At 36.9% G+C, this 24,354-nt stretch overlaps 1 protein-coding gene and 1 long non-coding RNA gene across 5 annotated transcripts; one reads left to right on the top strand and one right to left on the bottom strand.

The window, feature by feature from the left end:
* Positions 1–221: 221 nt before the first annotated feature.
* On the top strand, positions 222–21,454 carry RAD51C (RAS associated with diabetes protein 51C). 4 transcript variants are annotated; one of them, XM_088962150.1, is made up of 9 exons: positions 222–475; positions 3,544–3,636; positions 13,532–13,654; positions 13,805–13,838; positions 13,918–13,988; positions 14,076–14,296; positions 15,246–15,332; positions 17,483–17,549; positions 20,858–21,454. In XM_088962150.1, the coding sequence occupies exons 1-9, from the start codon at positions 364–366 to the stop codon at positions 21,031–21,033; spliced, it is 984 nt and encodes a 327-aa protein (XP_088818276.1). In that variant the 5' UTR covers positions 222–363; the 3' UTR covers positions 21,034–21,454. The 4 variants fall into 4 exon arrangements, with proteins under 4 accessions (XP_088818276.1, XP_088818274.1, XP_088818277.1 ...); XM_088962148.1 differs by having other exon boundaries at positions 15,201–15,332; XM_088962151.1 differs by having other exon boundaries at positions 229–475; positions 3,544–3,600.
* LOC148880278 (uncharacterized) lies at positions 15,383–22,650 on the bottom strand. The gene is made up of 3 exons (XR_016104513.1): positions 22,473–22,650; positions 15,935–16,156; positions 15,383–15,808 (listed from the first exon to the last, which is right to left on the bottom strand). It is a non-coding gene; the product is annotated as an uncharacterized LOC148880278 (long non-coding RNA).
* Between the last annotated feature and the right edge of the window lie 1,704 nt (positions 22,651–24,354).

Raw genomic sequence — 24,354 nt, 5'->3', positions numbered from 1 at the left:
TAATATATAATATATATTTAGCAAAAAAATATCATTTATATTATAATATATAAAATATTATTAATAATATGTAATTAATATATTATAAAATACTTGTCAAAAATGGGATTCGGGCTCGGGCCCAGGCCCGGGCCTTGGACTTTATATAGGGCCGGGCTCGGGCTCGGGTTCGGACATGCTCCTTTTTCTCTTTATATAATGAGGCAAAGTCCGGCCCGGCCGCTGAGTACTCAAGAGTCAGTTTAGGCGGGAACTCGGGTGATAGTGATAGGCACCGGGAGGGCGAGCGAGGAATCCTCCGTCCGTCCTCTAGTTCAAACCATCTGACCGAGACCGGCCATCATCTGTAAGTCAAGGGGCGGGATGGAAGTGTCAAGTCTACCTCTCTCACCTTCACAGAGGGGAAAGCTTATAGCGGCTGGCTACACAACTCTTTCATCCCTCTCTTCAGTTTCTGCTCCGGACCTCGCTCGTGGTATCTCTTCTTCTTTTTCTTCTTCCCAATTTAATCTTATATCCTTTATGATCTCTCGTATTTCTTATCAAACGGAAAACTCCTATTGCAAATGCGTTGAAGTACCCTTCTATGATTCCATTTCACCATAGGTACGACGTGTTCGATTCGAACTATTTCGTAATAAACGATGACTGAAATTACCCATCTCATTTGTAGCAGTTTTGAAAGAGAATATTACAGATGACAAACAATGCGGCATCAAATTGACTATTTAAATTAGTTTCGTCTAGTTAATATGCCAATCAAGTTATTCTTTCTTTCTTTTCTAATTTTGTTCATATCATATCAAACACACACACACACATACACACACACACACACACTATTATGCTGGTGCTAACAATCTTACTGTAAAAAAGGAACGCCTACAACCTCATATGAAACTTCTATCAAATGACCTCTACGTAATTATATTGGCTCTCAACACAAATCCATTAATCCACATTTTTTTTTGGCTCATCAAGTGAAGCTTCACTAAAAATTATGTCTTCCTGATATAACTTGAATACTTGGTGGAGTTCACAGTCCTATTTGGGTTGCATTTAATGGTTAGTGGCATTTTGGCAATAGTTATAAATGCTTATATGAAGGTCCATATTTCATAGAGACACTATTCTGTACTATGCTATGCTACAGAATACCAAATAGACCTATTAGATGAGCATTTTGCTGACAAATTGAACAGAGCATGTCATATGGGGCACTTATTTGAAGACATTCCCAACATTCACCTTCAGCATGCTCGATGTGTGCGAGCAAGATGGGACTAGATAATGCATTGGAATTGTAACAACAGCTTAAAGAGGGTGATTTGAGAGAAGGACCGTGTACACAAATTGAATGGTATCTATGCCATGATCTGACCAAACGCGAGTTATGTTAGTTTAGCAGCAGCCTGGTTCTGTAAAAGCTGATTGGCTCAGCACCTCATCATATGTTTATGTGTGGTTGCTGTTCACATTAGTAATAGGACTATCTGGTAAAGTACCTTTTATTGGCTCAACACCTCTAAATTTTGTGTTTTTATTTTGATTTTTTTTTTCAAATAAGAGACATAAACAATGGGGATATTTGAACTCACCTACAACCCATTCGGTTTCCTTTTTATTAGGAAAATGAATATAATCACTCCCTTGTTGAATACGAGGCATCTTTAACACAATCTGTGCATCCCGCAGGTCTCTTCTAGCATACACTTTAAGCTAAGATGATATAATCATGAATTAACCACACATAGTGGCTCTTTATTCTACATATCATAGAAGATAAACAAAACAGGGTTTCTAAATAGGTACTTAATAGCCTAAATAAATCTTATTCTAGTAGGGTTTTAAACAAAGAACCCCTTGAAAAGAATTAAAACAAAGAAAGGAATGATAAATTGGAGAACTAAGTCCTAATTGAATTGATCCAACTCACATGAACCTTATAAATTGTTAGGCTCAAAAATTGAATCATAAGATTTAAATAGTAATTCCAAGATTCTATTTCAGAATAGAATTGGATATAAGACTTGAATGGGAACCCTTGGGGTGAAACATGTGCACGTTTCTAAAGTTACGTAATTTCCACATAAATAGTAAACTATGTTTTTGTAATATGACATTCCTGCAGGTTTTGCAAACTACTAGAATAAACAGAAAGCGGTACTCTCAAAGTATATCCTGAAACAGTCCCCATCGAGGATGATGGAGTTGCAGTATTACAAACTCTCAAGGAGAAATTATAGTATTGTATCATTTTCTAGATCATGTTAAAGATCTCTGGAACGCTTTCTATCCACTCCATAACTTCTTGGGCCCAAAATTGATATCTATATTTAGAAACCATACCTAGATGTCTGCTAGTACACATTACTAAATTAGAATGCAGTCTATTAAATCAACACCAAAAAACTTTCTCAGTACTATGATGTCACCCATTCTAGTTCCACTTGTAGCTTTAATTTCACAAGTTAGGTTTCCTTTATAAGAAAACATACATGAACTTAGGTTGTGCTTGGTTGCACGTAAAATGAAGGAAAATGATTTCCATACAAAATTAAATTTAATAGGAATGAATCAAATTCCTATTCATGATGTTTCACTTGGAAAACAAACCTGAATTGTTGAGAAATATATGAATGTTGCAACACATGAATTGAATGGACTGACTTCTGTTCAGGAAATGATATTGAAATTAGAAGGAATGTTATTTTCTTTCAATTTGTTCTCATTGTTTGAAAAATGTTAATTTCCAACATCCATTTTATGTACAACCAAACACTACAGAATGATAGCTTTCAGTAAATCATTTAATCTACATTTTACATGCAACTGAACAGAGCCTTAATGCTAATTGGTTTATAAAAAAGAAATAGTCCATAATGCCGGTCCAAATTAGCTCCCTTAAACTCCTTGCAGTGCATGTGAGGCATCTGTGAGAGTATCAGATGCCATGACACACACATTTGCTCAAATTCCATAGTCTTCCTCGTTCCTGTAGAATTTGCGGTCTTCATATCAGGTTTCTTTAGACATCTCTAACAACTGTTCCAATCACACGTGCAATGCAAAATCAAATTCAATTAGCAGGGCTAACTGCGTTATCACCAACTACTTGATCATGCAATTGGTTCCAGAGTTTCTTTTTTCTTTTTTTTTAAGCATAGTTTCAGAGAATTTTTGGGTGCATACTTCACAGAGTCTCCTCAAATCCAAGTATAAGTTGCATGATGCCAAGATGTATTCAGTATTTGTACAATTGTTGGAATGTCTTGTGCAACTTGCCATTTTCCTTTGTCATGTTGAACTTGCTTGAATGAAAGCAGATTATCTCCAGATAATTGTGGTATAATTTGGTGTATTAGATAACAATTTTTTTTTTTGATAACTAATAATTCTATCACATTAGAAAGTGTTTGATTTAAACATTTGTATTTATCTTGTTACAATGTTTCTTTTATGAAGTTAACTCATTTCATTTATCATAAATTTGTGATACGTCTATATATTTCTAACATACCTTATCTGCTTACCCTTGACCAGACTTGAATATTTCTGAGCATGAAGCAATTGAAATCCTGAAGGTCTCTTCACAAAGTAGTAAGAAAATAGATGGCTGCCATGCTATTGTTACTGGTACTTGGTGCCTCATTTACTTCAGTGGTTTCTCTTTTGATAAGTTGAGATTTTTCATAGAACAATTGAATTGCAAGATGTTGAGATTGTTTCTTCCAGGAATTTCTTTCTCAATCTTATCGAATGATTGATTGGCATGCTCATTTTCGCTTCAATGAGTATATTTACATTGGTTTGAAGATTTAAGTTTTGAGCAATAATTTAGGCTTCAATTTAGTTATGTGGTTAACTAATAATCTGTACTATGTTGCTACCACATGGTCCTGTCTATTTTCTTTAAAAATCTACTTGGATGTTTTGCAATTACTTCTAACTTATATGTTGACCCTAGAAAAGGATGAGATTTATCAACCTTTAAGAACAAGCAAACCTCTATTCTTAGAACTCTTCACTTTTATTGGTTATATATATAGATAGATTAGTTCTTTAAGTGGAACATGTTTTTACACATCCATTAAGGGTGTGTTAAATGGGGATTTGGAATGGAAATGCTATTTCCACTACTTTCTGGATTCTGCATTTGGCTTCAAATAATCAAATTAGCCACATGCAGAGTGCAGAATTAGCAGCTTTATGGGCACTCTTTCCTCCATTTTTCAGCAGAAACTACTTTCCTTTCATGTAAAATCACCTTATTCTACAAAGAGTGGAAACCAGTTTCCAGGGCCAAATCATCCAGTCATTTTTACAACTTTGATAAAACCAGCTAAAATGAAGCTATCAATTGATGGATTCAAGCAGAAGGCAGCTTATGGATTGAAAGGAGGAATTGATTGGAAACAAGTTTCTCTTTAGGTATGAACTTAACCAAGGCAAAAATTTATAGAAATTATGAAGTACAATTAGGAGTAGTTCATGGAGGGGTAGAATCTGTCTACCGTTCCTAACTCAGCAGGGTAGTGTTCTTCCAAAGCAGGGAGAGATGTTGGTTATCGTAACCAGTCCCTCAGAACTTAGTGCAGAGTGCTGACGGCAGAGGCTTAAATTATGTTCATCTACATTTAGTGTGAGAGAGATCAATTTGACGGAAGTTCCTTAAGGAATCATGGGTCAGCTGGTATAGGTGGGGCCTTCACAAATGTAAATAAATGGCAATATCATGTGGTTTCAGTGACCCTATTGGAGATGTAGGCTTTACTAAAGGCCAAGGCTCAAATATCAGCCCCCCTTCCTGGTGCCTGGATTGCTAAGAGCCTTCCTTGCTCCAAATTAGCTATCAAAGGAGATTAGTTCCATTCAATGGAGCAGTAATGTGGCCAAGGACCATAAAATCTCATATACCTTGAAAGAGATACTCATCAGTTCCTAGAGAGTCAAGCTTGGTTGCTGATGGCCTAGCAAATACGTGGGAAGTAGTTTCCTCAGTCCAGGATGAGGAAAGGAAGTATAAATCACTCCCTAGACAAAACACGAGGCTGCCAGTTTTTTGGAAAATAGTAGACTCGAGTATACCTTTTCTTGCCAGTTATGGATTAACACACACACACTCTCTCTCTCTCTCTCTCTCTCTCAACACACATGCGCATGCACACATAAAATTATTGGAGACATTAGCTCATGCTTCGTGGTCGTTCACTATCAATTCTGTTGTAAACATGCTTACCCAAAAAGCTATTGTTTTGTATATTAAAATATATTACCTTTTATAGTAAAATGAGAAGGTTTGCTTATTCATGCAAGCAAATGACAATGTGTTGTACATACAGATAATGAAAATGGTCTTGCCAAACCTTTTACAAATAAAAGGCAAAATGACATAACTAAAAAGGAGAATGGGTAAGGGGGGAGAGACTTTGAAAAATGTAGAAACTAACATTTTTTACCTTAATTGGAGTGTAAGAGGAAATTAATGTGCAACTGATAAAAAAGAGGAAATTAGTGCTCAACCAGTTGAAAAAAGTTTACCGGTACTTATTATTTTTCAATTTTGAACCCATTATCATGTATTCATTCTAGGGAGAGACCTTTTGTTTTCTATTAATTTTCCTTTTCTTTTTTATTTTTGCCAGGTGATGGGGCCTTGGTGCACATTTTATATATCGTTGTGCATCCTTGCATATATATCCCCCTTTTACTCTTAATAAAAATTTCTGATTTTATTTTAGGAATTAGTTTTTCTTTTTTTTTTTGGTAATTTTCCTTTACTTTTGTGGGGCCTGGCCTTTAAGTTTTCTTCAATGAGTCCCTTTAACTCCTTTAAATTTCCATGTTCATTGGTTGAGCTTATAGGAGTTTTATATCTTAATTTTAAATCTTTGGTATCAAAGGCAATTTCATGTTCTAGCTTAATGAAGAGAAATCCATCCCACCATAACCACTTCATAGATTATCCTTAATCTAAACTCCTTCTATCCCGTTTGATCAATTTCTTATTTTTTTTTTAATTCTATCAATTTTACTCTTTTGCCTACTTTAATATAGTTGGGATGAGTCTTTGTTGAGCTGCTGATTATCAACTTTATTTTTTCTTGCTCATCAAAATTTTGCACTGTTTATTTCCTAATCACTATTCTTGCTTATAAACCCTTAATTCAGCCCACAAAACTTCAATTCATGATCCTAAGCTAACCTAATTTCATCTTCAAAATTGTTCAGTTTTTATGTTCCTCTTTGTTGAGTTTTGGGCTGATATAACATGTTTTTTATTTACATAGCATAGTTAGGGAGTTATTGGGCCTTAGGCCCATTAGTTTATGTTTTAAGTTGAGTGCTTTTAAGTTCTCACAAGTAGCCAACTTACTAATGACATATTTGTCTTTGTACTCTCTTTTATTTATGAGTATATAATCTAATGAGAGGGGCAACCAAACCTAATTCTGAGATTCTTCCATTCTCTTCTATCTCTCACCTCTCTCTTTCTTGTCTAAAACCTTTTCTCTTCTTTCTTTTCTTCTTTCTTTTACAGTTTTTATATCCAAACCTTTCTACTTGGTACCAGAGCAAGTTTAAACATTTCTTGAGCTGCTCCATCATGTAGCCCTAGATCGGCCGACTGCATGATAAGGTAAAGGGTTGATCGAAGACTTCAGGTAAGCCCAGTTTTTGGATTTTTTGGTGGAATTGCAATCCCTTGTAGCTAGTCTAGGATTTTACAACAAAATTAGGAAGAATTGGAGAAAGGAGGAGAGTCATGTTTTAGTAGGACTCCTTAATTTTGAACTAGGAAGTGGCGCCTAGTTTTTTAGGGTTCCTTGAGGTTTTTTGAAGGGGGCGGTTCAAGTCCTAGGCTCCCAACCTTTTTGGAGGTCTCTGGAGGGAGCAACAACCTCTTTTCTCTCTTCTCTCGCTCCCACAGAAAAAGGAATCTTTGGAGGGAGGGGCTTCTAAGGTTTCAGGAGGGTGTTTGAGGTTTCTAAAGGAGATAAATACCTTCTTTTTCATCTCAAATTGATTTCCAAACCTATTTTGAGAGTTATGGAGGGTTGTGTAGTTGAAAACAAATTTTCTGGAGAAATGGGATCTAGGGTAGGAGGTGTTGGAGACCTCTTCGGGGTCGGAACCATCACTATAGTCAAGTTGGATGGTACAAACTACTTAGAATGGTCACAATCTGCAAAGATGGCCATTGGTGCTTGTGGGAAATTGGGGTATGTCGTCAGTGAGGAAAAGAAACCTGAAACTAACCATTCCCGATGGGTACAAGAGAACTACATGGTGATGACTTGGCTGTTTAATTTCATGTTGCCCAATATAAGTACAAACTTTTTATGGGCTAACACAACTAAGGGGATTTGGGATGGAGTAGCAGAAACCTATTCATAGAATGAAAATGTTGCTAGAGCCTATCAGTTGAGAAACCGGGCGATTGTTACTAGGCAGGGAGATAAGTCTGTTGCTATTTATTTTTCAGCCCTGAAATCCTTATGGTAGGAGATAGATCATTTGGAGACTGTGGTTTGGGAAACTAGCAAAGATGCAACAACTTATCAGAAGCTGGTAGAAAAGAATAGGGTTTTTGAGTTTTTAGTTGGACTTAACCCTGAGTATGATATTGCACAACAACATATTCTTTCTTGAGACAGTGTAACTCTCTCTTAGGCATATGCTTTTGTCTTTGGAGAGGAGAGTATGAGAAATGTGATGATGAGGAACCCAAGCCTTGGACAATCAGCTATGGTTAGCACAGTGAAGCCTAAGCCAAGTGGGGATAAAGGTGGAAATGAACCGAGGAATAAGGACAAAAGGGATCTGATCTGTGACTACTGTAAGAAACCCAAACATACCAGAGATACTTGTTGGAAGCTTTATCCACACCTTGTACCGAGATGGCTCAAAAATAAGAAGGGAAATATGAATATGGTAGTGACTGGTGATTTATTAGGGCCACTCTCTAGAATTTGTTGCAATAGTTCCAGGGAGGGCTGAATTGGAGAGATATGGACAGTTCCTAAATTAGAAGGATACAACCAGCTCCAACTCAGTATAAGGTGGACAACAAGGTGCATGTGGATCAGTAGGTAGTCATTATACCTCGTTTGCACACACAGGTAGTTCACATGCCATTGCAAATTATGTATCCACTACAGGTAAGGGGGCACCTTCCTGGATTATAGACTTAGGAGCCTCAGAATATATGACCAACATTTCCACCATTTTCACCTCATACCAACTTTGCTCTAGCAGAGATAAAGTTTCTATAGCTGATGGATCACATGTTCCCATTGTTGGGAAAGGGTCTGTTAGGATAACTGATACCATTACCCTACCTTCTGTCCTTCATGTTCCTAGACTGAGCACTAATCTTTTATCTGTTAGTAGCTTGACAAAGAATTTTAACTGTTATGTGATTTTTTCTCTTGGTCATTGTGTTTTGTAGGATCTGAAGTCAAAGAGGACGTTTGGGAGTGGTCGTAAGGTGAATGGAATCTATCTCTTAATGCGCTTCCCAGTCATCAGAGTCAACCATGTCAGCAGGAGTATTGAGTTAGAGTCAATGGGTCAAGTTATGCTTTGGCATAATCGGTTAGGACGTTTGTCTTTTGCTTCTTTGCGTTTTTTGTTTCCCAAATTGTTTGAGTTTGCCAGTTTGTCCAGTTTGGAGTGTGAGGGCTGTCAACTTGGAGAGCATTGTAGACATTCCTTTAAAGCAAGTAATAAAAGATGTTCTTCTATTTTTGATATTGTTGATACTGATGTGTGAGGGCTGCACCATGTTTCCTCTATGAGTGGTTATCGGTATTTTCTTCTATTTGTAGATGATTATGGTAATCTTCGATATATTTGATGAGATCCCATGATGAGGTACCGTCTTTGGTTCAACAATTTCATCAGATGGTGCTGACACAGTTTGGGGTACGAGTGAAAGTGTTTAGATCAGACAATGCTAGGGAATACTTTGAAAAAAACTTGTCATCATAGAGTTATCCATCAAAGCAGTTATACATACACTCCACAACTGAATGGTGTAGCAGAAAGGAAAAACAATTGTATTGTGGAAGTAACAAGAAGCACAAGTTCCAGTTCGTTTTTGGGGTGATGCAATTCTTACAACAGAGTTCTTGATTAATCGGGTTCTTTCTCGTGTTCTTGGATATAGCACTCTATTTAGCCTTCTTTTTCCTGAGGGGGAGACATTCCATATTCCTCTAAGGGTGTTTGGATGTGTGTGCTTTGTCCATGTTCTTGGTCCTCACTGCTCAAAGCTGGATCCTAAGGTGAAGAAGTGTGTCTTCCTTGGGTATACAGGAAATTAGAAGGGGTATTGTTGTTATGATTCAGTCTTTGAGAGTCGGTATGTTATTATGGATGTCACCTTTTTTGAGTCCATACCTTTTTTCTTAGGGTGTTCTTCTCAGGGGGAGTGTTTTGGAGAAGAAAGTGAACAATCTATACCACTTCTTGTTCCAACTCCTTTGTATACTCCAGTGTCTAACCTACCTATTTCACCCACTTTGCCACCTCCATTGCGGCCTGTCTCTCAGTGTTTTACACGACAACACAGGGAGGTTGATTCCACAGTAGAGGAACTCACGTCACTCCCTATCGGCTCATTAGAGATTCTAGGTTCGACTGACACAGGCCCAAGTATGCCTCTTGTTCCCCTTGAAAGTTTAGTTCCTATTGATACTACTACCCCTGCTCTTAACTCCATTGCAGATGACCTTGATCTCCTTATTGCCCTTAAAAAAGGGAAGAGGAAGTGTACTGCTCATTGCATCTCACACTATTTTTTCTACAGTGGATTATCCCCTTCCTACCAGACCTTCCTTTCCTTTCTTGACTTTGTGTCTATACTTAGGAGTGTTAGTGAGGCTCTCTCCAAACCTGAGTGGAAGACAACTATGTAGGAGGAAATGAAAGCACTGATTAAAAATCAGACATGGGAGATTGTGGATGGCAAGGAGACTGTTGGATGTAGATGGGTTTATACAGTGAAGTACACAACTGATGGGAGTATAGAAAGGTATAAGGCGAGGCTAGTTGCAAAAGGGTATACTCAGACTTATGGCATAGACTACTTGGAAGCTTTTGCACTAGTGGAAAAGATGAGTTTAGTTCGAATTCTTCCATCACTAGTAGCTACATACTCTTGGCCACTCTTTCAACTTGATGTGAAGAATGCCTTTCTCAATGGGGACTTGTAGGAGGAGGTGTATATGGACCTTCCAGCTAGCTTCTACAATAATGTGGAAAAAGGAAAGATATGTAGGTTGAACAAGTCCCTATATGGTTTAAAACAATCACCCAGAGCTTGGTTTGACTGGTTTAGAAATGCATTGGTTGTATTTGGCTATACCCAAACTCAATCTGATCATACTCTTTTTGTGAAGAGGAGGGGTTCACTGGTGTTAGTTTTGAAAGTGTATGTGGATGACATTGCAGTTAAAGGAAATGATTTGAGTGAGATTGATACCTTGAAGAAGAATCTGCACAAAGAGTTTGAGATTAAGGATCTTGGAGAGCTGAAGTACTTTGTGGGCATTGAAGTGGCAAGGTCCAAGCATGGGATCTTCATCTCATAGAGGAAGTATGTTCTAGATCTATTACAGAAAACAAGAAAGCTTGGGACAAAGGCAACTGATACACCTATTGATTAAAACCATAGGATAAATGCTTCGGAGGGTGAACTAGTGAAGGATGTTGGAAGATATCAAAGGTTAGTGAGGCGGTTGCTATACTTACGTATGACACGACAAGACATCTCTTATGCAATGAGTGCTGTGAGCCAATACATGCATGCCCCATGAGTTCAACATTGGGAGGCTATTGATAGGATATTTTCCTATTTGAAGGGACAGCCAGGTAGAGGCATATTGTTTGCTGATCATAGACAATTGAAGTTAGAGGCTTACATAGATGCTGATTGGGTAGGGTGCCTAGATGATAGGAGATCTATATCAGGTGTTTGTACTCTTGTTGGAGGTAATTTAATTTCATGGAAGAGTAAGAAATAGACAATTGTGTCAAGGTCAAGTGCAAAAGCTGAATACAGAGCCATGGCACATGGTGTTTCAAAGCTCTTTTGGATCCACTTCTTGTTAGGGGAGTTTGGAATTGAAGTTGAAGAACCTATGATGCTATATTGTGACAATTAGGCAGCAATTAACATTACCCACAACCTAGTTCAGCATGATAGGACGAAGCATATAGAAGTGGATAGACACTTTATAAGGGAAAGGGTGACATCCGGAGAAGTTTGCTTGCCATATGTTTCATTTGACTTGCAGGCTTGCAGCTTGCTGATGTTAAGGAGTTGCAAGAAACAAACTGGAACATGATCTATGCAAGTTGGGAATGTGTGACATTTATTCCCAACTTGAGGGGGAGTGTTGAGTTTTGGGTTGATATAGCATGTTTTTTATTTACATAGCATAGTTAGGGAGTTATTGGGCCTTAGGCTCATTAGTTTATGTTTTAAGTTAAGAGTGTTTTTAGGTTCTCACAAGTAGTCGACTTACTAAGGGCATACTTGTCTTTGTACTCTCTTTTACTTATGAGTATATAATCTAATGAAAGGGGTGGCCAGACCTAATTTTGAGCTTCTCCCATTCTCTTCTATCTCTCATCTCCCTCTTTCTTAGCTGAAACCTTTTCTCCTCTTTCTTTTCTTTTTTCTTTTACAGTTTTTATATCAAAACAGGTTGTCCAAACCTTTCTACTTTCTTTTTCTCTGATCTTAGTTTTGCCAAATCCTAACCTATTCTACATCACATTGTGGTTTGAGCTTGTACTTGACCATATTGACATAATCAATTTTTATGCCATATTGTAGCCATAGGTCGGTTGTCCTTTCATCAGGTTGGATGATCAAGAAACATCGGGTCAACTTAAATTAAGTTTAGGCTTGAATTAAGGCCTTGGGCAAAGTGAGATTTTGGCCTGAGAATTGGGAGTCTTGTCTTCAACGAAGCTGGTTCCTATTTCCTAGTTCACATCTTGCTAATATTGTAGCCACATTGTAGCCATATATTATGTATGTTGTATATCCCACTTGGCTCAATCCAAATCAACTCAATGACTAAGCCCATGTTTGGGAGTGCTTATTTTGATAAATAAGTGCTTATCAGTGTTTGGTGAAAAAACAGGGGTAGTATATGTATTTTTAAAATGACATGGCGGACCAAGATGAGCCAAAAAACAAATAAGCACTTAAGTAAAAATAAGCTCAAATTTTGGGCTTTTTGAATAAGTGCTTATTCGAATAAGCACTTATTCAGGCTTATTTTCCAATGCAAATAAGTGCTTATTCGAGTAAGCACTTAAAAATACGCATTCCCAAACTTGGCCTAAGTTTGGATTTGAGTTGGTCAGTCAGGTTATTCTTTAGGCTGCATTGGATGTTGAATGTTGAGTATTCTCTTTTCTTTGAGCTAGAGTTTGCATCACTCCGATTTAATGGTTTAGCTTGCACGCCAAATTATATAGATCATTTTTGTTTTGTTTTTTTTTTTTGTTTTTGAAGGAGAGAAGGTAAAGTATAAAAATTCATCAATTAAAAAAAAACCAGTACAACTAGGAGATGTACATTGGAGTAGTTGGAAATTGAAACTATATTGGGTTTTAATACTAGTGATAAGAGGTTATGCTTCACCTACTTTTAGATAGGGGTGTTCATGGGTCGAGTTGGGTCGGTTTGAGTCATTTTCTTCAACCGACCCGACCTAGTCAGTTTACTTATTGACTAAACCGAAACCGACCGACCCTGAAGCAAAATCGACCCAAACATAAAGGGTCGGTTTATCGGTTTAGTCAGTTTTTATATTTATTTTAAACTAAAATATCTATTAGACTGTTTCTAAATATCTATTTATATTTAAGTTTATTTCTTTTTAGTTTTTAATGAAAATCAAAATATATATTTAGATCGATTAATTTTTTTATGCAAAACTGATTTTTTTTGTCAATATATATTTAAATTTATACAAAACTGAATCAAATACTGTACCATTGTATTATATTTGTATTGGTTTTACGTTTTTAGTTTTTATCATAAATAACCAATTTTTTTCAAAGTTCAAACAAAACACAAATAAAATATATCAACATTTAACATACAGGGTAGGGACTAATTAATAATTACTTAAACATATAGGATCAGTTCGGTTTGTTTTCTCATACAAACTGAAACCGACTGGTGGTTTTGAAAGACCGATCAACTTGGGTTAGGTCAGGCCGGTTTGGTCAGTTTGACATTTAATGTGAACACCCCTACTTTTAGGCATTATTGAATAACTCAGTGCCCAATGATCCCCTTGCTGTATTCATAAAAAAAAAAAAAATGATCCCCTTGCTGTCCAATAAAAAATACTGTATTCACGGCTTCGTACAGATGCTATTCAATAACATGAATACATTCACTGCAGGCAATACATCCTCTGTCAACTTAAATAAGAAATGTAAGTGAAACTTAAATAAGAAATGTAAGTGAACCTTAAATTCTTCTTTTCTCATGCAGGTGCACAGACTGCTTGGGACATGCTTTATGAGGAGGAATTCATGACACGTATTACTACATCTTGTGATGATCTTGATAACATTCTGGGCGGAGGAATAAGTTGCAAAGAAGTTACTGAAATTGGTTAGTTGTTTCTCTGTGATCCCTGTAATGCCATTTTGTGTGCAGCAGTTAGTTCAATTTCTACTTTTCTTCATGCATGTAAGTTACCTACTAGTGAAAAAAAGGACCTTTATCAACTTGAATGGTTGCCTTTGACATGTAATTGTCCAGGTGGAGTACCAGGCATTGGTAAAACACAACTTGGGTATGGTTGCTTGTTAATTTCATTTATATGTTAAGAGTGGGTGTTCTACTTGGATGTTAATATATGCACAAATGTACAGGATCCAACTTGCAGTTAATGTGCAAATTCCAATTGATTATGGTGGCCTAGGTGGAAAGGCAGTTTATATAGGTATCTTTCAAAATTTCTTTGAACCTCATGCAAATTTTGGAACTGTTCATTCTGTGGACCCCAACATTATGCTTACATGCTGACCAGATACAGAAGGCAGCTTCATGGTGGAGCGTGTTTTTCAAGTTGCTGAAGCATGCATCGAGGACATGCCATACAATTACCCACAGAAGGATTTTCAAGCAAGGAAAAACAAAATGCAGCCTGAGAATTTCCTAGCAAACATATTTTATTTCCGTGTCTGCAGTTACACTGAGCAAATTGCCCTGATAAATTACTTGGACAAGTTTGTTGCAGAGAATAGAGATGTAGGTAAAGTAGTATCTATAGTTTGCTTCTTTAAGTTTCAAATTAACATGCCCTTCCATGGGGTCACCACACAGGTGAAATTGGTGATGGAAAACACCTTGTTAATTTCATTCTTCTGTGGTTGTTTTGTGGGGTTACTAATGGTGATGAGTCAGTACTGGTCGGGATCAATATAATGGTTTTCTCTGATCCTGCCTGGGCTTTGGTTCTGCAATTTGAGCCTAACTTAACCCAATTAGAGTTGTACCGTCCCACCAAAGTAGGATGCCTTGAGTTTTTCTATTAGTAATGGTAAACTTATATTGAAATAAAAAGAGAGCACTACTGTTATTGATAAGAAAAGGAGAGTACTAATAAAAGTGGCAATGTATCGCCTTGGGAAAACAGAAATATAAAACCACAAAATCCAACAAAATAAAGGAAACTGAATTATCATCAGAAAACAAGTCCAACTTGGACCAAAAATTAGAACCTAAAGCTAGATAATCTACATTCTCAAAATCTGGAAGAACCAATAACAAGTCCAATGGCTGTAAACAAATACTGGCCACAATCATCTTATTGTCTTTATTTGTCCCTCAAAGTTCTTCTATTTTATTCATCCCTCAAATATCCTTTGTTTATATGATCATTTATTCATTAATGTCATTTCCTGGTTAAAACTTGGTAACCCATGAGGCTTAAGTGTCATGCTAGAGTCTTTCACCTCATGCATCTAAATGTCCTGTTGCTTTTCCTCATGCCTTTGTGTTTTCAAACATTAATATGGACAAAAGCAGCAAATCAGTTTTGATGCTTTACTTACTGATTAATTGATTTACTTATCCTTCTCTTTGTGCTTTTTTCTTTGCATGTTTCCTATGTTAAATGTACTTTTTTTTTACTGTCCTAATGATTTTACAGGTCAAAAGTGTCATTGTTGACAGTGTGACATTTCACTTCCGCCAGGATTTTGATGATTTGGCTCTTCGTACTCGATTACTTGGTGGAATTGCTTTGAAGTTAATGAAACTTGCCAAAAAGTTCAGTTTGGCGGTAAATATTAATATCAATATCTTCACTATGCAAAATTGTGACCTTGTTAATTATAGCAACATTGCTTCATTCTTATCCACGTTGGCATAAATAGACCCATGCATACACCCTAGAACAAGCAAAATCAATTGAACTGCTTCATGTCCAAAATGGCTTTTAGCATGCCTGCAACTACTCAATCATTTGAGTGGTACAATAATGAAATGCATTCAGCAATTGCATCATATTAAATTGTCAGGCTCCATATTTGAGTACTTTGTTTGGTATGTTCACTCCAAATATCATCATAGGAGAATTGCGAGAAGCTGTCCAGTGTTCTCACCCAATGTATCACCCTGTTCATAGTGTATTTCGTAACTGCTTCCTTACTTCTTTCCTTATCTGAAAAGATTCTTTGGTTCCATTCTTCCTAAATAGTCCAAATCAGTGGGGCTCTTGTGCATCTCCAGAGAGTTCTACCCATTCTTTTAGGGCACCTAAAAGTAGATGGATCAAATAACCATTTCATCCCTAAAGGCTGAGTGGCCTGAGTCCACCTGCACCCAAATAAAAAAAAAATGCATGCAACAAATGGATAGGAGATTAGTAGCCAGTAATCTCACCATTAGCCTTGCAAAGAATATGCCAATTTGGGGATGCACTGAGAAAAGGCCTTTTTTGCAGATTATCCATAGTACTTATCTTCTCATGATAAATTTCCCAACAAAAAAGCACCACCTTTTTTTTTTTGCCGGGGGGGGGGGGAGCAGACTTGCACCATATTCTTTGAAGAGGAACTGCCGAAAAGGGGAGGAGGAACGACTGACTTGTGTGTTGATTGAACCCTAAAAAATAAGAAAACAATAAAAAGAAATAGTATATGAATTATGATAGTATTATAAAGCTCAAAATGAATAATTTAGTAAAATAATGCTATTGTAATATTATAACCTCACAAAATGAAAAACATAAAAAATATAATATGGTGCCTTGTATAAAAACAACTAGGCTCTTGGATGAGGTGATCCTCCTTGGATACTTAGTTGCCTAGGCATCACGGTGACAATTATGCTGCACATAAATGAGAGTCAAAGATATTTTATGAAATAGTTATAAGATCAGCAATGTTATATGGAGTGGACTGTGGAGCAGTCAAGAAATCATGTTTATAAAAATAAGCAAAGCTAAGGATGCTAAGATGGATGAGTGGCAAGACTAGGAAGGGTAGAATTACAAACGAATGCATCTAGAATTAGCCCCGACAGGTGACAAGATGATATTTGATAGAAGGTTGACTGAGATGGTTTGGCCATGTGCAAACAAGACTGATGATTGCACTAATGAGTGACTTGTTGCATTTTTACTAACAACATGGCTCTTGATAGAGTGCAATGACAAGGCATTGCACATGGCCAAACCATCTCAGTAAAAATGCAACAAGTATGACATTTTGAGTGTCTTTCTCAATAATGAGTGAGACAAGTATGAGTTGAGTCATTGCATGCATAGGCATCTGAGACAAGTATGGCATTTTTGTGCTAGTATGCAACAAAAAACATTATATTCTTGGTCATCTTACTTTTCCTGGATATCTCTTCCCCATTCTCTGGGGTGAGTGGGGTGAATGAGAAAACCCTATATAAAATATATGCCTTACCATTTAGGTGGACCCCACACTCCTATTTGCTTATTATAGGCTCCTTTCCAACCAACCAATTGGACCATTACAGAATTTATATGGTTTTATCTTGAAAAATTAGTGGCCATTGTTAATGTTACCAGCTAAGGTGTATAGTAGTATATACCATTTTTATTTAACTACTTATTATCAATCTTTTTCTCTTTAACTACAATGTTATGGAGTTCATCAGATTCTACATATCAAGTATCAATCCGATTCCCTTTTAGTTTACTCTTTGCTTACTTTTCCCCTTTTCTTTGCCTCTCTCTCTATATATTATATTGTGTGTGTGTGTGTGTGTATACTAACATACATACATACATATAGTTATTCATCAGGCTGTAAGATGTTCACTTTTTTTATAATGAGGTCTTGAATAGCAATGTTTTTTTAAACTCAACCTTCAGTCATGTCTTAAAAATTTGACATATTTCCTTGGTGGTTTAGTTTTCCTTAAATGATCTTCCTAGTTATACATTTCCCTTGGCAGGTAGTACTGTTGAACCAAGTGACAACAAAGTTCAATGAAGGTTCATATCAGTTGACTCTTGCCCTAGGTAATTGCATTCTCTATTTTCTTTTGATATCCTAGTTAAAATAGTCCTCTGGATAATATTTTTCATGGACATTTAGTTACAGGTTTGGATTTACATGTTACTAATTTGGGTTTCAAATATTTGATGCATAGATACTTCTGCTGCAAGTTTGCATGTAAAATGTAATTAATTTTTTTTTCACCATTTCAAATTGCCTTATGTTGTTTCGTTCCCCCTCTTCTAGTTGCTAAAAGAACTAACCTCATAGTTAGTTCTTAGTTGCTAGAAACCTCTAGAGAAAGTGCTGCTTCTATTTCAGAATATCAGTCTTGCTCTTGCATGACAAGGCAATTTTTTTTATTGGAAGGTAAGACTTTAGTGGGCAAAGTTTAGTTGCTTTTATTTTCCTGTTTTAAGATGAACAAAATCCTGAGATGGGAAAAAACTCATTCTTAAGATGGATATCCGAGTGTCTTTAAATCATAAGAATCTGTTGTCCTTGAATTAATAGAGATCCTTCTATCGAAAGGAAAGTGAGAACTCCAAAATCCTATAGTAACAGTTTTCTGAGCAGCAATGTCTACTGTGGATCATTGGATTAATATGAGGATTACATGCATGAAGATATGATCCCTGGGGTTTGGTGTGTACTCATTTATGTTTCATCAAAAGATTCACTGTAGTACTCAAGGGTAGGCTTTTTTTATCAGTAACTGGATTTTACTAATGATACCATAATAAGTTGAGAAATACACCTGCAGTAATTCAGAAAATATCGGAAAAGAAAGAAAGGAAGAGAAAGGAGAAGAAAGAGGTTTCAGCAGTAGGTTATGGAAGAAGAGAAGGGAAGAGAGAAAAGGAGAGTTTGAATCTCTCTCTCTAGCCCCCTTGATCTCTTTTATTAACTTAATTCTAAAATTAAGTACAATTACCTGGATGTCCTTAATGGGGAGGCCAGCACTAAAGAAATAATTAAAGAAACAAAAAAAGCCCATAACCAACAAACATAACCTTAAACACTACTTAAAAGAAATAAAAAACACTAAGGCCCATTCGGCCCATTCTCACTACACAATATAAAGTGTATATTTGCACAATATGTATATATTCCGTGTGTAAATGTACAACTCTACATAATAAAAAATTGTACAACTCTACATGGAATATGCCCATATGGCTCCCCAACCACTCCAGTAGTCCTAGTAGAGCTTCTCAAGTACAAGAAAAGCAAGGAATCTTATTGCAATGGATGTTCTCCCCACACCATTGCCTGTCTTCTGACAACCACATGGGATAATGAGTCAGTAAACATATTAGCAGATCGAGGAATAGGTGTTCCTCCCCCTCTACCATCACCTCATGAAAATCATAAGTGGTAGCCAGCTTTGATCCTTGAAGTGCAGCATGTAGTTCTGCCTGTGAGGAATTGCCCTGTTCTACAACCCCTGAGCTTGTAGGGTAAGGTGTATTGCCTCATACAGTCGTACTTTATAATAGAAAGCTATTGGTTGCTCAGGCATTTACTGCCTGAGGTGGGGTCTCCATGGCTTTGGTTAGCAATTTCATCTTTATCTCTGGTTAGGATGAAACCTTCAAATGCTTCCAAACATTTGAATCCAATCACATACAGGCATTGTCTAGGGATTGTTATGTTTCTTGCCCACATTCTTTCGCCTTCTAAAATTCCACCTGCCTACTGAAAAGGAACTTACATATATAAATTTCAATGTTACTACTGTGCAGATGCTTTGTAAAAAGAAGGGAAAGAAATTATATTCTGATGTGTGCGTGTGTGTCTATATATATATATATAGTACCAGTCTCATATTTGTGGTGTTCAATTCTATTCATGCCAGATGCAACTACATAGGCTTTGTTGCTAGGTGCATTGCTTAAATTTTACTTGTTGCAGTTACAATTGAAACAAGGTCAATTTTCTGCAATACTACACTTTTGTTTAATAGATAACTGTTAAGCTTTATTCATCTATACCATATAATGCCGATAGTTGCCTTGGTTTTGATGTAAGTCATAAAAGTTAAACTAGAGGATCATATCATATAAAGTTAATGGTTATATCTGGCACATATGCATGGCATGTACCCTTACACTAGTTGATAAAAGAGAATATTCTATATAAAACAGAAAGTGCCAACCACTCCCAAACAACTGTGTTAGCCATAAGCTTTATTAATTGATACAGGATTGCTGCAGCTACCTAGCCCTTTTCTATTGTACCTCGTGAGCTTATCTTGCAATTGAACCCAGAAAAATTGAGCCCTGCTACCCCTTGTTTTGCTATTGTGTTTGACAAACCATTGCAGTTTTTCTGCACCCATGAAAAACTGGTTACCAGGTCTCTAGCCAGATGTCTCATCTCCCTCAAAGTGCTTTATTGTTACAAACCTTGTTTTCCATTCCTTAGCCAATTCACTATCACCTTGGAATCCCCTTCAACGACAGCTTTCCTTCTGTACTCGTGAAGCCACAGGATCTGGCCAAACTTAGCCCTTATCAAACTGCTAAAACTTCCATCTCTAGTGGAGTCCCATCCCAACCGCTCAGTGGTCCATTCATTACTTTGAAAATGTTGCTTCACTTCTTCCATTCCAAATTCTAATACTTCTATACTACATGGTAATGCTGGAATCTGATGTGGTATTTTTTGTCAATGAGGTGGTAGGAACTCACTCTACTCACTCCATGGATATCTTTAATAATAGGTTTATATCTACATCTCTCTCTCTCTCTCTCTCTCTCTCTCTCTCTCTCTATATATATATATATATATATATATTTCCAGCTTTAAGCAATTCAGAACAAAAGGTCTGCTTAACCACCTCCTGTCCTTGTATGCCTGTTAAATTCTGAGCTGTAAGAGTATATAGATGTTCTCTCTCTCTCTCTCTCTCTCTCACACACACACACACACACACACGTACCTTCTTTTTCTGGTAGACAAGGTTTCTATACTTGCATAAGGGTACACTATTTTTTTCATTGTCAATCATTGGCTGGGATATGATCATTTAAATTTGACGTGCCTTGGCAGGGAAATTGTACTCTGGCACAGGATTTTGTGTTAATAAGAAAGATATCCATCTTCTTTCCACTTTACTGAGTTACATGTACAGAGTGTTTTTCCATTCGTGGATCGACTCCTTCAATGTCCTTGGACCATTGGACTACCATTATCAATATCATTTAGCCAGCATGCCCTCTCTTGATCTTTTTCATTTTTTTTTTCTCCACATCCTTTCATTTGCTTGTCAAAACCTTATTTTGTTGGTGAGACTTCGTGGCTTAATGTATTTGATTATTTGGAACAGGTGATAGTTGGTCACATGCATGCACAAATAGGATTATTTTGTACTGGAATGGAAACGAAAGATATGCATACATTGATAAATCACCCTCTTTGCAATCTGCATCAGCAGCATATTCTGTGACTGGAAAAGGGATAAGAGATGCAGCTTCACACTGTAAGAGAGTCAGAATAATGTAAGCATAATATACAGCAAGAAATATGCTGCTAATATGATGTTCTGTTCTTTATTTACATGGTTACCTACGTAGCTTACTACTAGAAGATGTGCAGATCAAGATGATGGGTAATTTTCTGCTCAAATTTTGGTTTTAATTAATCCTCCTGTTATCCTCATGAACCACTAAAGTTGGGCTACAAATCTGAAACGAGATGTCTGTAGGTAAACTTTTGAAGTTTTGTGCCCCTACATGAACCGTTTTTGGCCATCTCAGCCAACTCACCTTTTCTTAAGGATGATAGGGAGACAATTAACAAAGATCTTATATGAGGAGTTATGCTCTGTAAAAGCTAGGGTTACTTCCCAAAACTGAACCACAGCTGCAAAATTGTTTGTTCTGTAATTATTTTTTAATAAGTACTCAACTTCTTGTCTGCTGAATTGTTTGTTCAATGGGGATGAGATTATTTCATTCCCTTAATCACTTTGGTTGATGAAACTCTGTAAAATGGCATGCTGTTTCCATGAAATGGAGGATTTGATGAAAATTGAGGATTCTAAAAGCTCTTAAGGCTGAAAGCGAGATGTATTTGGGTAGCAATGAAAGACCTCATGACTCGTAACAGAAGATGTGGTACTTGATAGGGTAGAATGGCTAGAGGATGTGTAGCCAACCAAATAATTGGGAAGACTTTTTTGAGTTGGTTTACACACTCTGAAGCTCTTCTTACAATTGCGTAAAACTTAGGACCCATTGCAAAATTTCTTTGGCCAATGTATCTGTTTTTACAAAATTTGTTTGGTTTTTACAAAAGCCTAAACGTTATGGCCCATTGCAATAATCTTACCCAAGCGAGAGGCCTTTCTGCAAACTCTGCACAAGTATTAAAATGTCAAGCAAGAAGCCGAGAACTGAGAATAAGGGTTTAAATTTTTTTCAGAAGAGAGATTCTTCATTGATTGCTGTTATATCAATGCTTCATGGCGAGTTTAGCTACACGGGTTTATGATTTCACCTGCCGATAGAAATTACCCCAAGATGCAACTTTTCATGTCATCTTGTTTTAGAAATTCCTATGTTTCCACTTGCTTTGTTCTTTTAGAAATTCCTATGCTAGAACAAGAATTTTATTTCTTGCTCCTCAAATAATAGAGGCATTTGGCAAATTGTTCTTCGACAATATATTTTTGTTTTACAAAAACAGAAACAATATTTGCATAATGAAACTATTTAAGTCTAAAAACAATATATTTTTGTTATACAAATCCATTCCCATTAAGTCTAAAATTAAACATGTCACGTCATAACGATGTATTTAAAATTGATCATTGGGGATGGTCTTCCAAGAGGAGATGATTGTTGCAATAGTTATTGATTAAAAAAATTATAATTTTCAGATGAAAAAATAGAGCATAATGATCCAATGTAAAAAAAAGGTAACAAGGAAGACAAGCTTACCTGTGTGCGTGATTCTTGTCGGTAATGAGTTTCTGGTCGTAGTTTAGTCCTTGGCACATCCTCGACTTCTGGCTCCTTGGGTTTGCAGTGGTAGAAGGTTGAACGAATGAAAATGTGGGGATAGGGCTTAGAGAGATCAAGTTTATAATTATGCATGAAATGATAATTTTGCCCCTTCTCTCATGTGGGAAGCGCATGTGTTCGTAAATAACGGGGGACATCGTGGGAACCTTGTGTCCCCTAAGAACATGTTCTCTAGAGCATGATTTTTAAAACCGAACCGGTCAGGGGTTTGGTTATCAGTTCGAATGGTCTGACCATTCGATCCAAACAGTTGGCCCGTTTTGACAAAAAATTAAAAAATTGGAAAACGGTCAAAACCGTTTGAATGGTTTAAACGGTTTGAACGGCTGGTTCAGTGGTTTGCTGACCAAAATCAACGGTTTTGGGGGAAAAGCGGTTTTGGAGGAAAACGGAACCGATCAGGTGACTGGTTCCCGGTTTTTCCAATCCAACCGTCTAGTCCGATTTTGAAAACAGTGTTTGAGAGTATCAATTTGTCACTCTTGAAGAACATGTTTTTTGGGTGTTGTTCTCACCTAGGAATGATTTATTTCTTGTTTTTTTTTTGCCAAACATGTTTTTGTTCCACAAGAGCATTGGGAACAAAAAAAAAAACACTCTTGCAGAACATTGCCAAACAGGGCCTAAGTCATTTGTAAGAGGAAATTCAGTATTCACTTATGGGTGAGTCTGTGCAATTCAACCTGTTCTAAATCATGTGTATCATCAATTATAAAATGTGGAGCTAAGTCTTTCACTTGCTAGCCGATTTATTTGCATCTTTCTCATGGTTCAATGGATCATTTTTAGGTGCTTTCTCCAGATGGTTAAACGGTTATTGGGCCCTGTGCAATCATGTAGGTATTAATGCATTGGATCCATCAAAACCCTCAAGTTAAGTACGTAGTATTAGGATGGATGACCTCCTACGAATTCCTGTTGAATCTCAATAGTATTAGGATGGATCACCTAACACTCAATAGATCTAAGCCAATTTTTAGGCATTCACTTAAATAATACAAGGTGCCAATCAGGTTATAAGGTCTCCTGCTGGTTGTAGCGGAGATTTGAGATTGATGCAAGGTGTTAATTAGCATGTTGGTAAGGTTGCTGGTTGCAACGGATATTTGGGATCGAATTCTGCCTGCACCTGGATTCGGGGGTTATGGGTAGAAGTGTAAATCGGGCCAAGTCACCTATGGCCCAGCATGATTGTATGGGCTGATGGGCGGTGCCGGCACAGCCTGGCACGGCCCATATATATACAATATATATAATATAGTATAATATAATATATTATATAAACTATAATTATATAATAATATATTAATAAAATAAACATTCTTTTCAATTTTATTATACTAATTTATTTAATTATGGTATATATAAGCAATTGTATACATTAAAATTCATATAAAATTAAAATTTTAAGTTTTTTTTTAATTTTTTAAATAAATAACTTTGGCCCAGTCCACGGTTCAACCTGGTCCAAAGCTCGGCCTACGGATCAGCCTAACCCGTGGCTCAGCATGAACCCGCACAGGCTTGAACCATGGGCCGACCCCAAAATATCCCAGGGGAGGGAGGCACGGCCCAGCAGGCACTTGGGGGATGGGCTACCCCCGTTATGTAGCCCTTCAAAAGAAATTAAAAATAAAAAATAAAAAACAGTTACTGGGCCTGTGGGCCAATTGAACAGTTGATGCATTGGGTCGTCTAACACGTATTAGGCCAAGCACATTACACATGCGTGCTGGTCAAGCACATTACACATGCGTGCTGGTCAAGCACATTACACATGCGTGCTGGTTGAGGGGGT

The sequence above is a fragment of the Nelumbo lutea genome, chromosome 1 (genome assembly GCF_056320005.1).
Source record: "Nelumbo lutea isolate HS-2025 chromosome 1, American lotus-T2T, whole genome shotgun sequence".
Lineage (NCBI taxonomy): Eukaryota > Viridiplantae > Streptophyta > Magnoliopsida > Proteales > Nelumbonaceae > Nelumbo > Nelumbo lutea.
Note: the sequence above shows the minus strand (reverse complement) of the source record. Positions and strands in the feature narration are given on the sequence as shown.

Bases quoted from the DNA above. Each gene is read 5' to 3' on its own strand.
- RAD51C (XM_088962148.1), top strand. From the start codon at position 364: ATGGAAGTGTCAAGTCTACCTCTCTCACCTTCACAGAGGGGAAAGCTT. The intron at 13,839-13,917 runs GTATGGTTGCTT...ACAAATGTACAG, and splicing joins ATTGGTAAAACACAACTTGG to GATCCAACTTGCAGTTAATG. The intron at 15,333-17,482 runs GTAAATATTAAT...TTCCCTTGGCAG, and splicing joins CCAAAAAGTTCAGTTTGGCG to GTAGTACTGTTGAACCAAGT.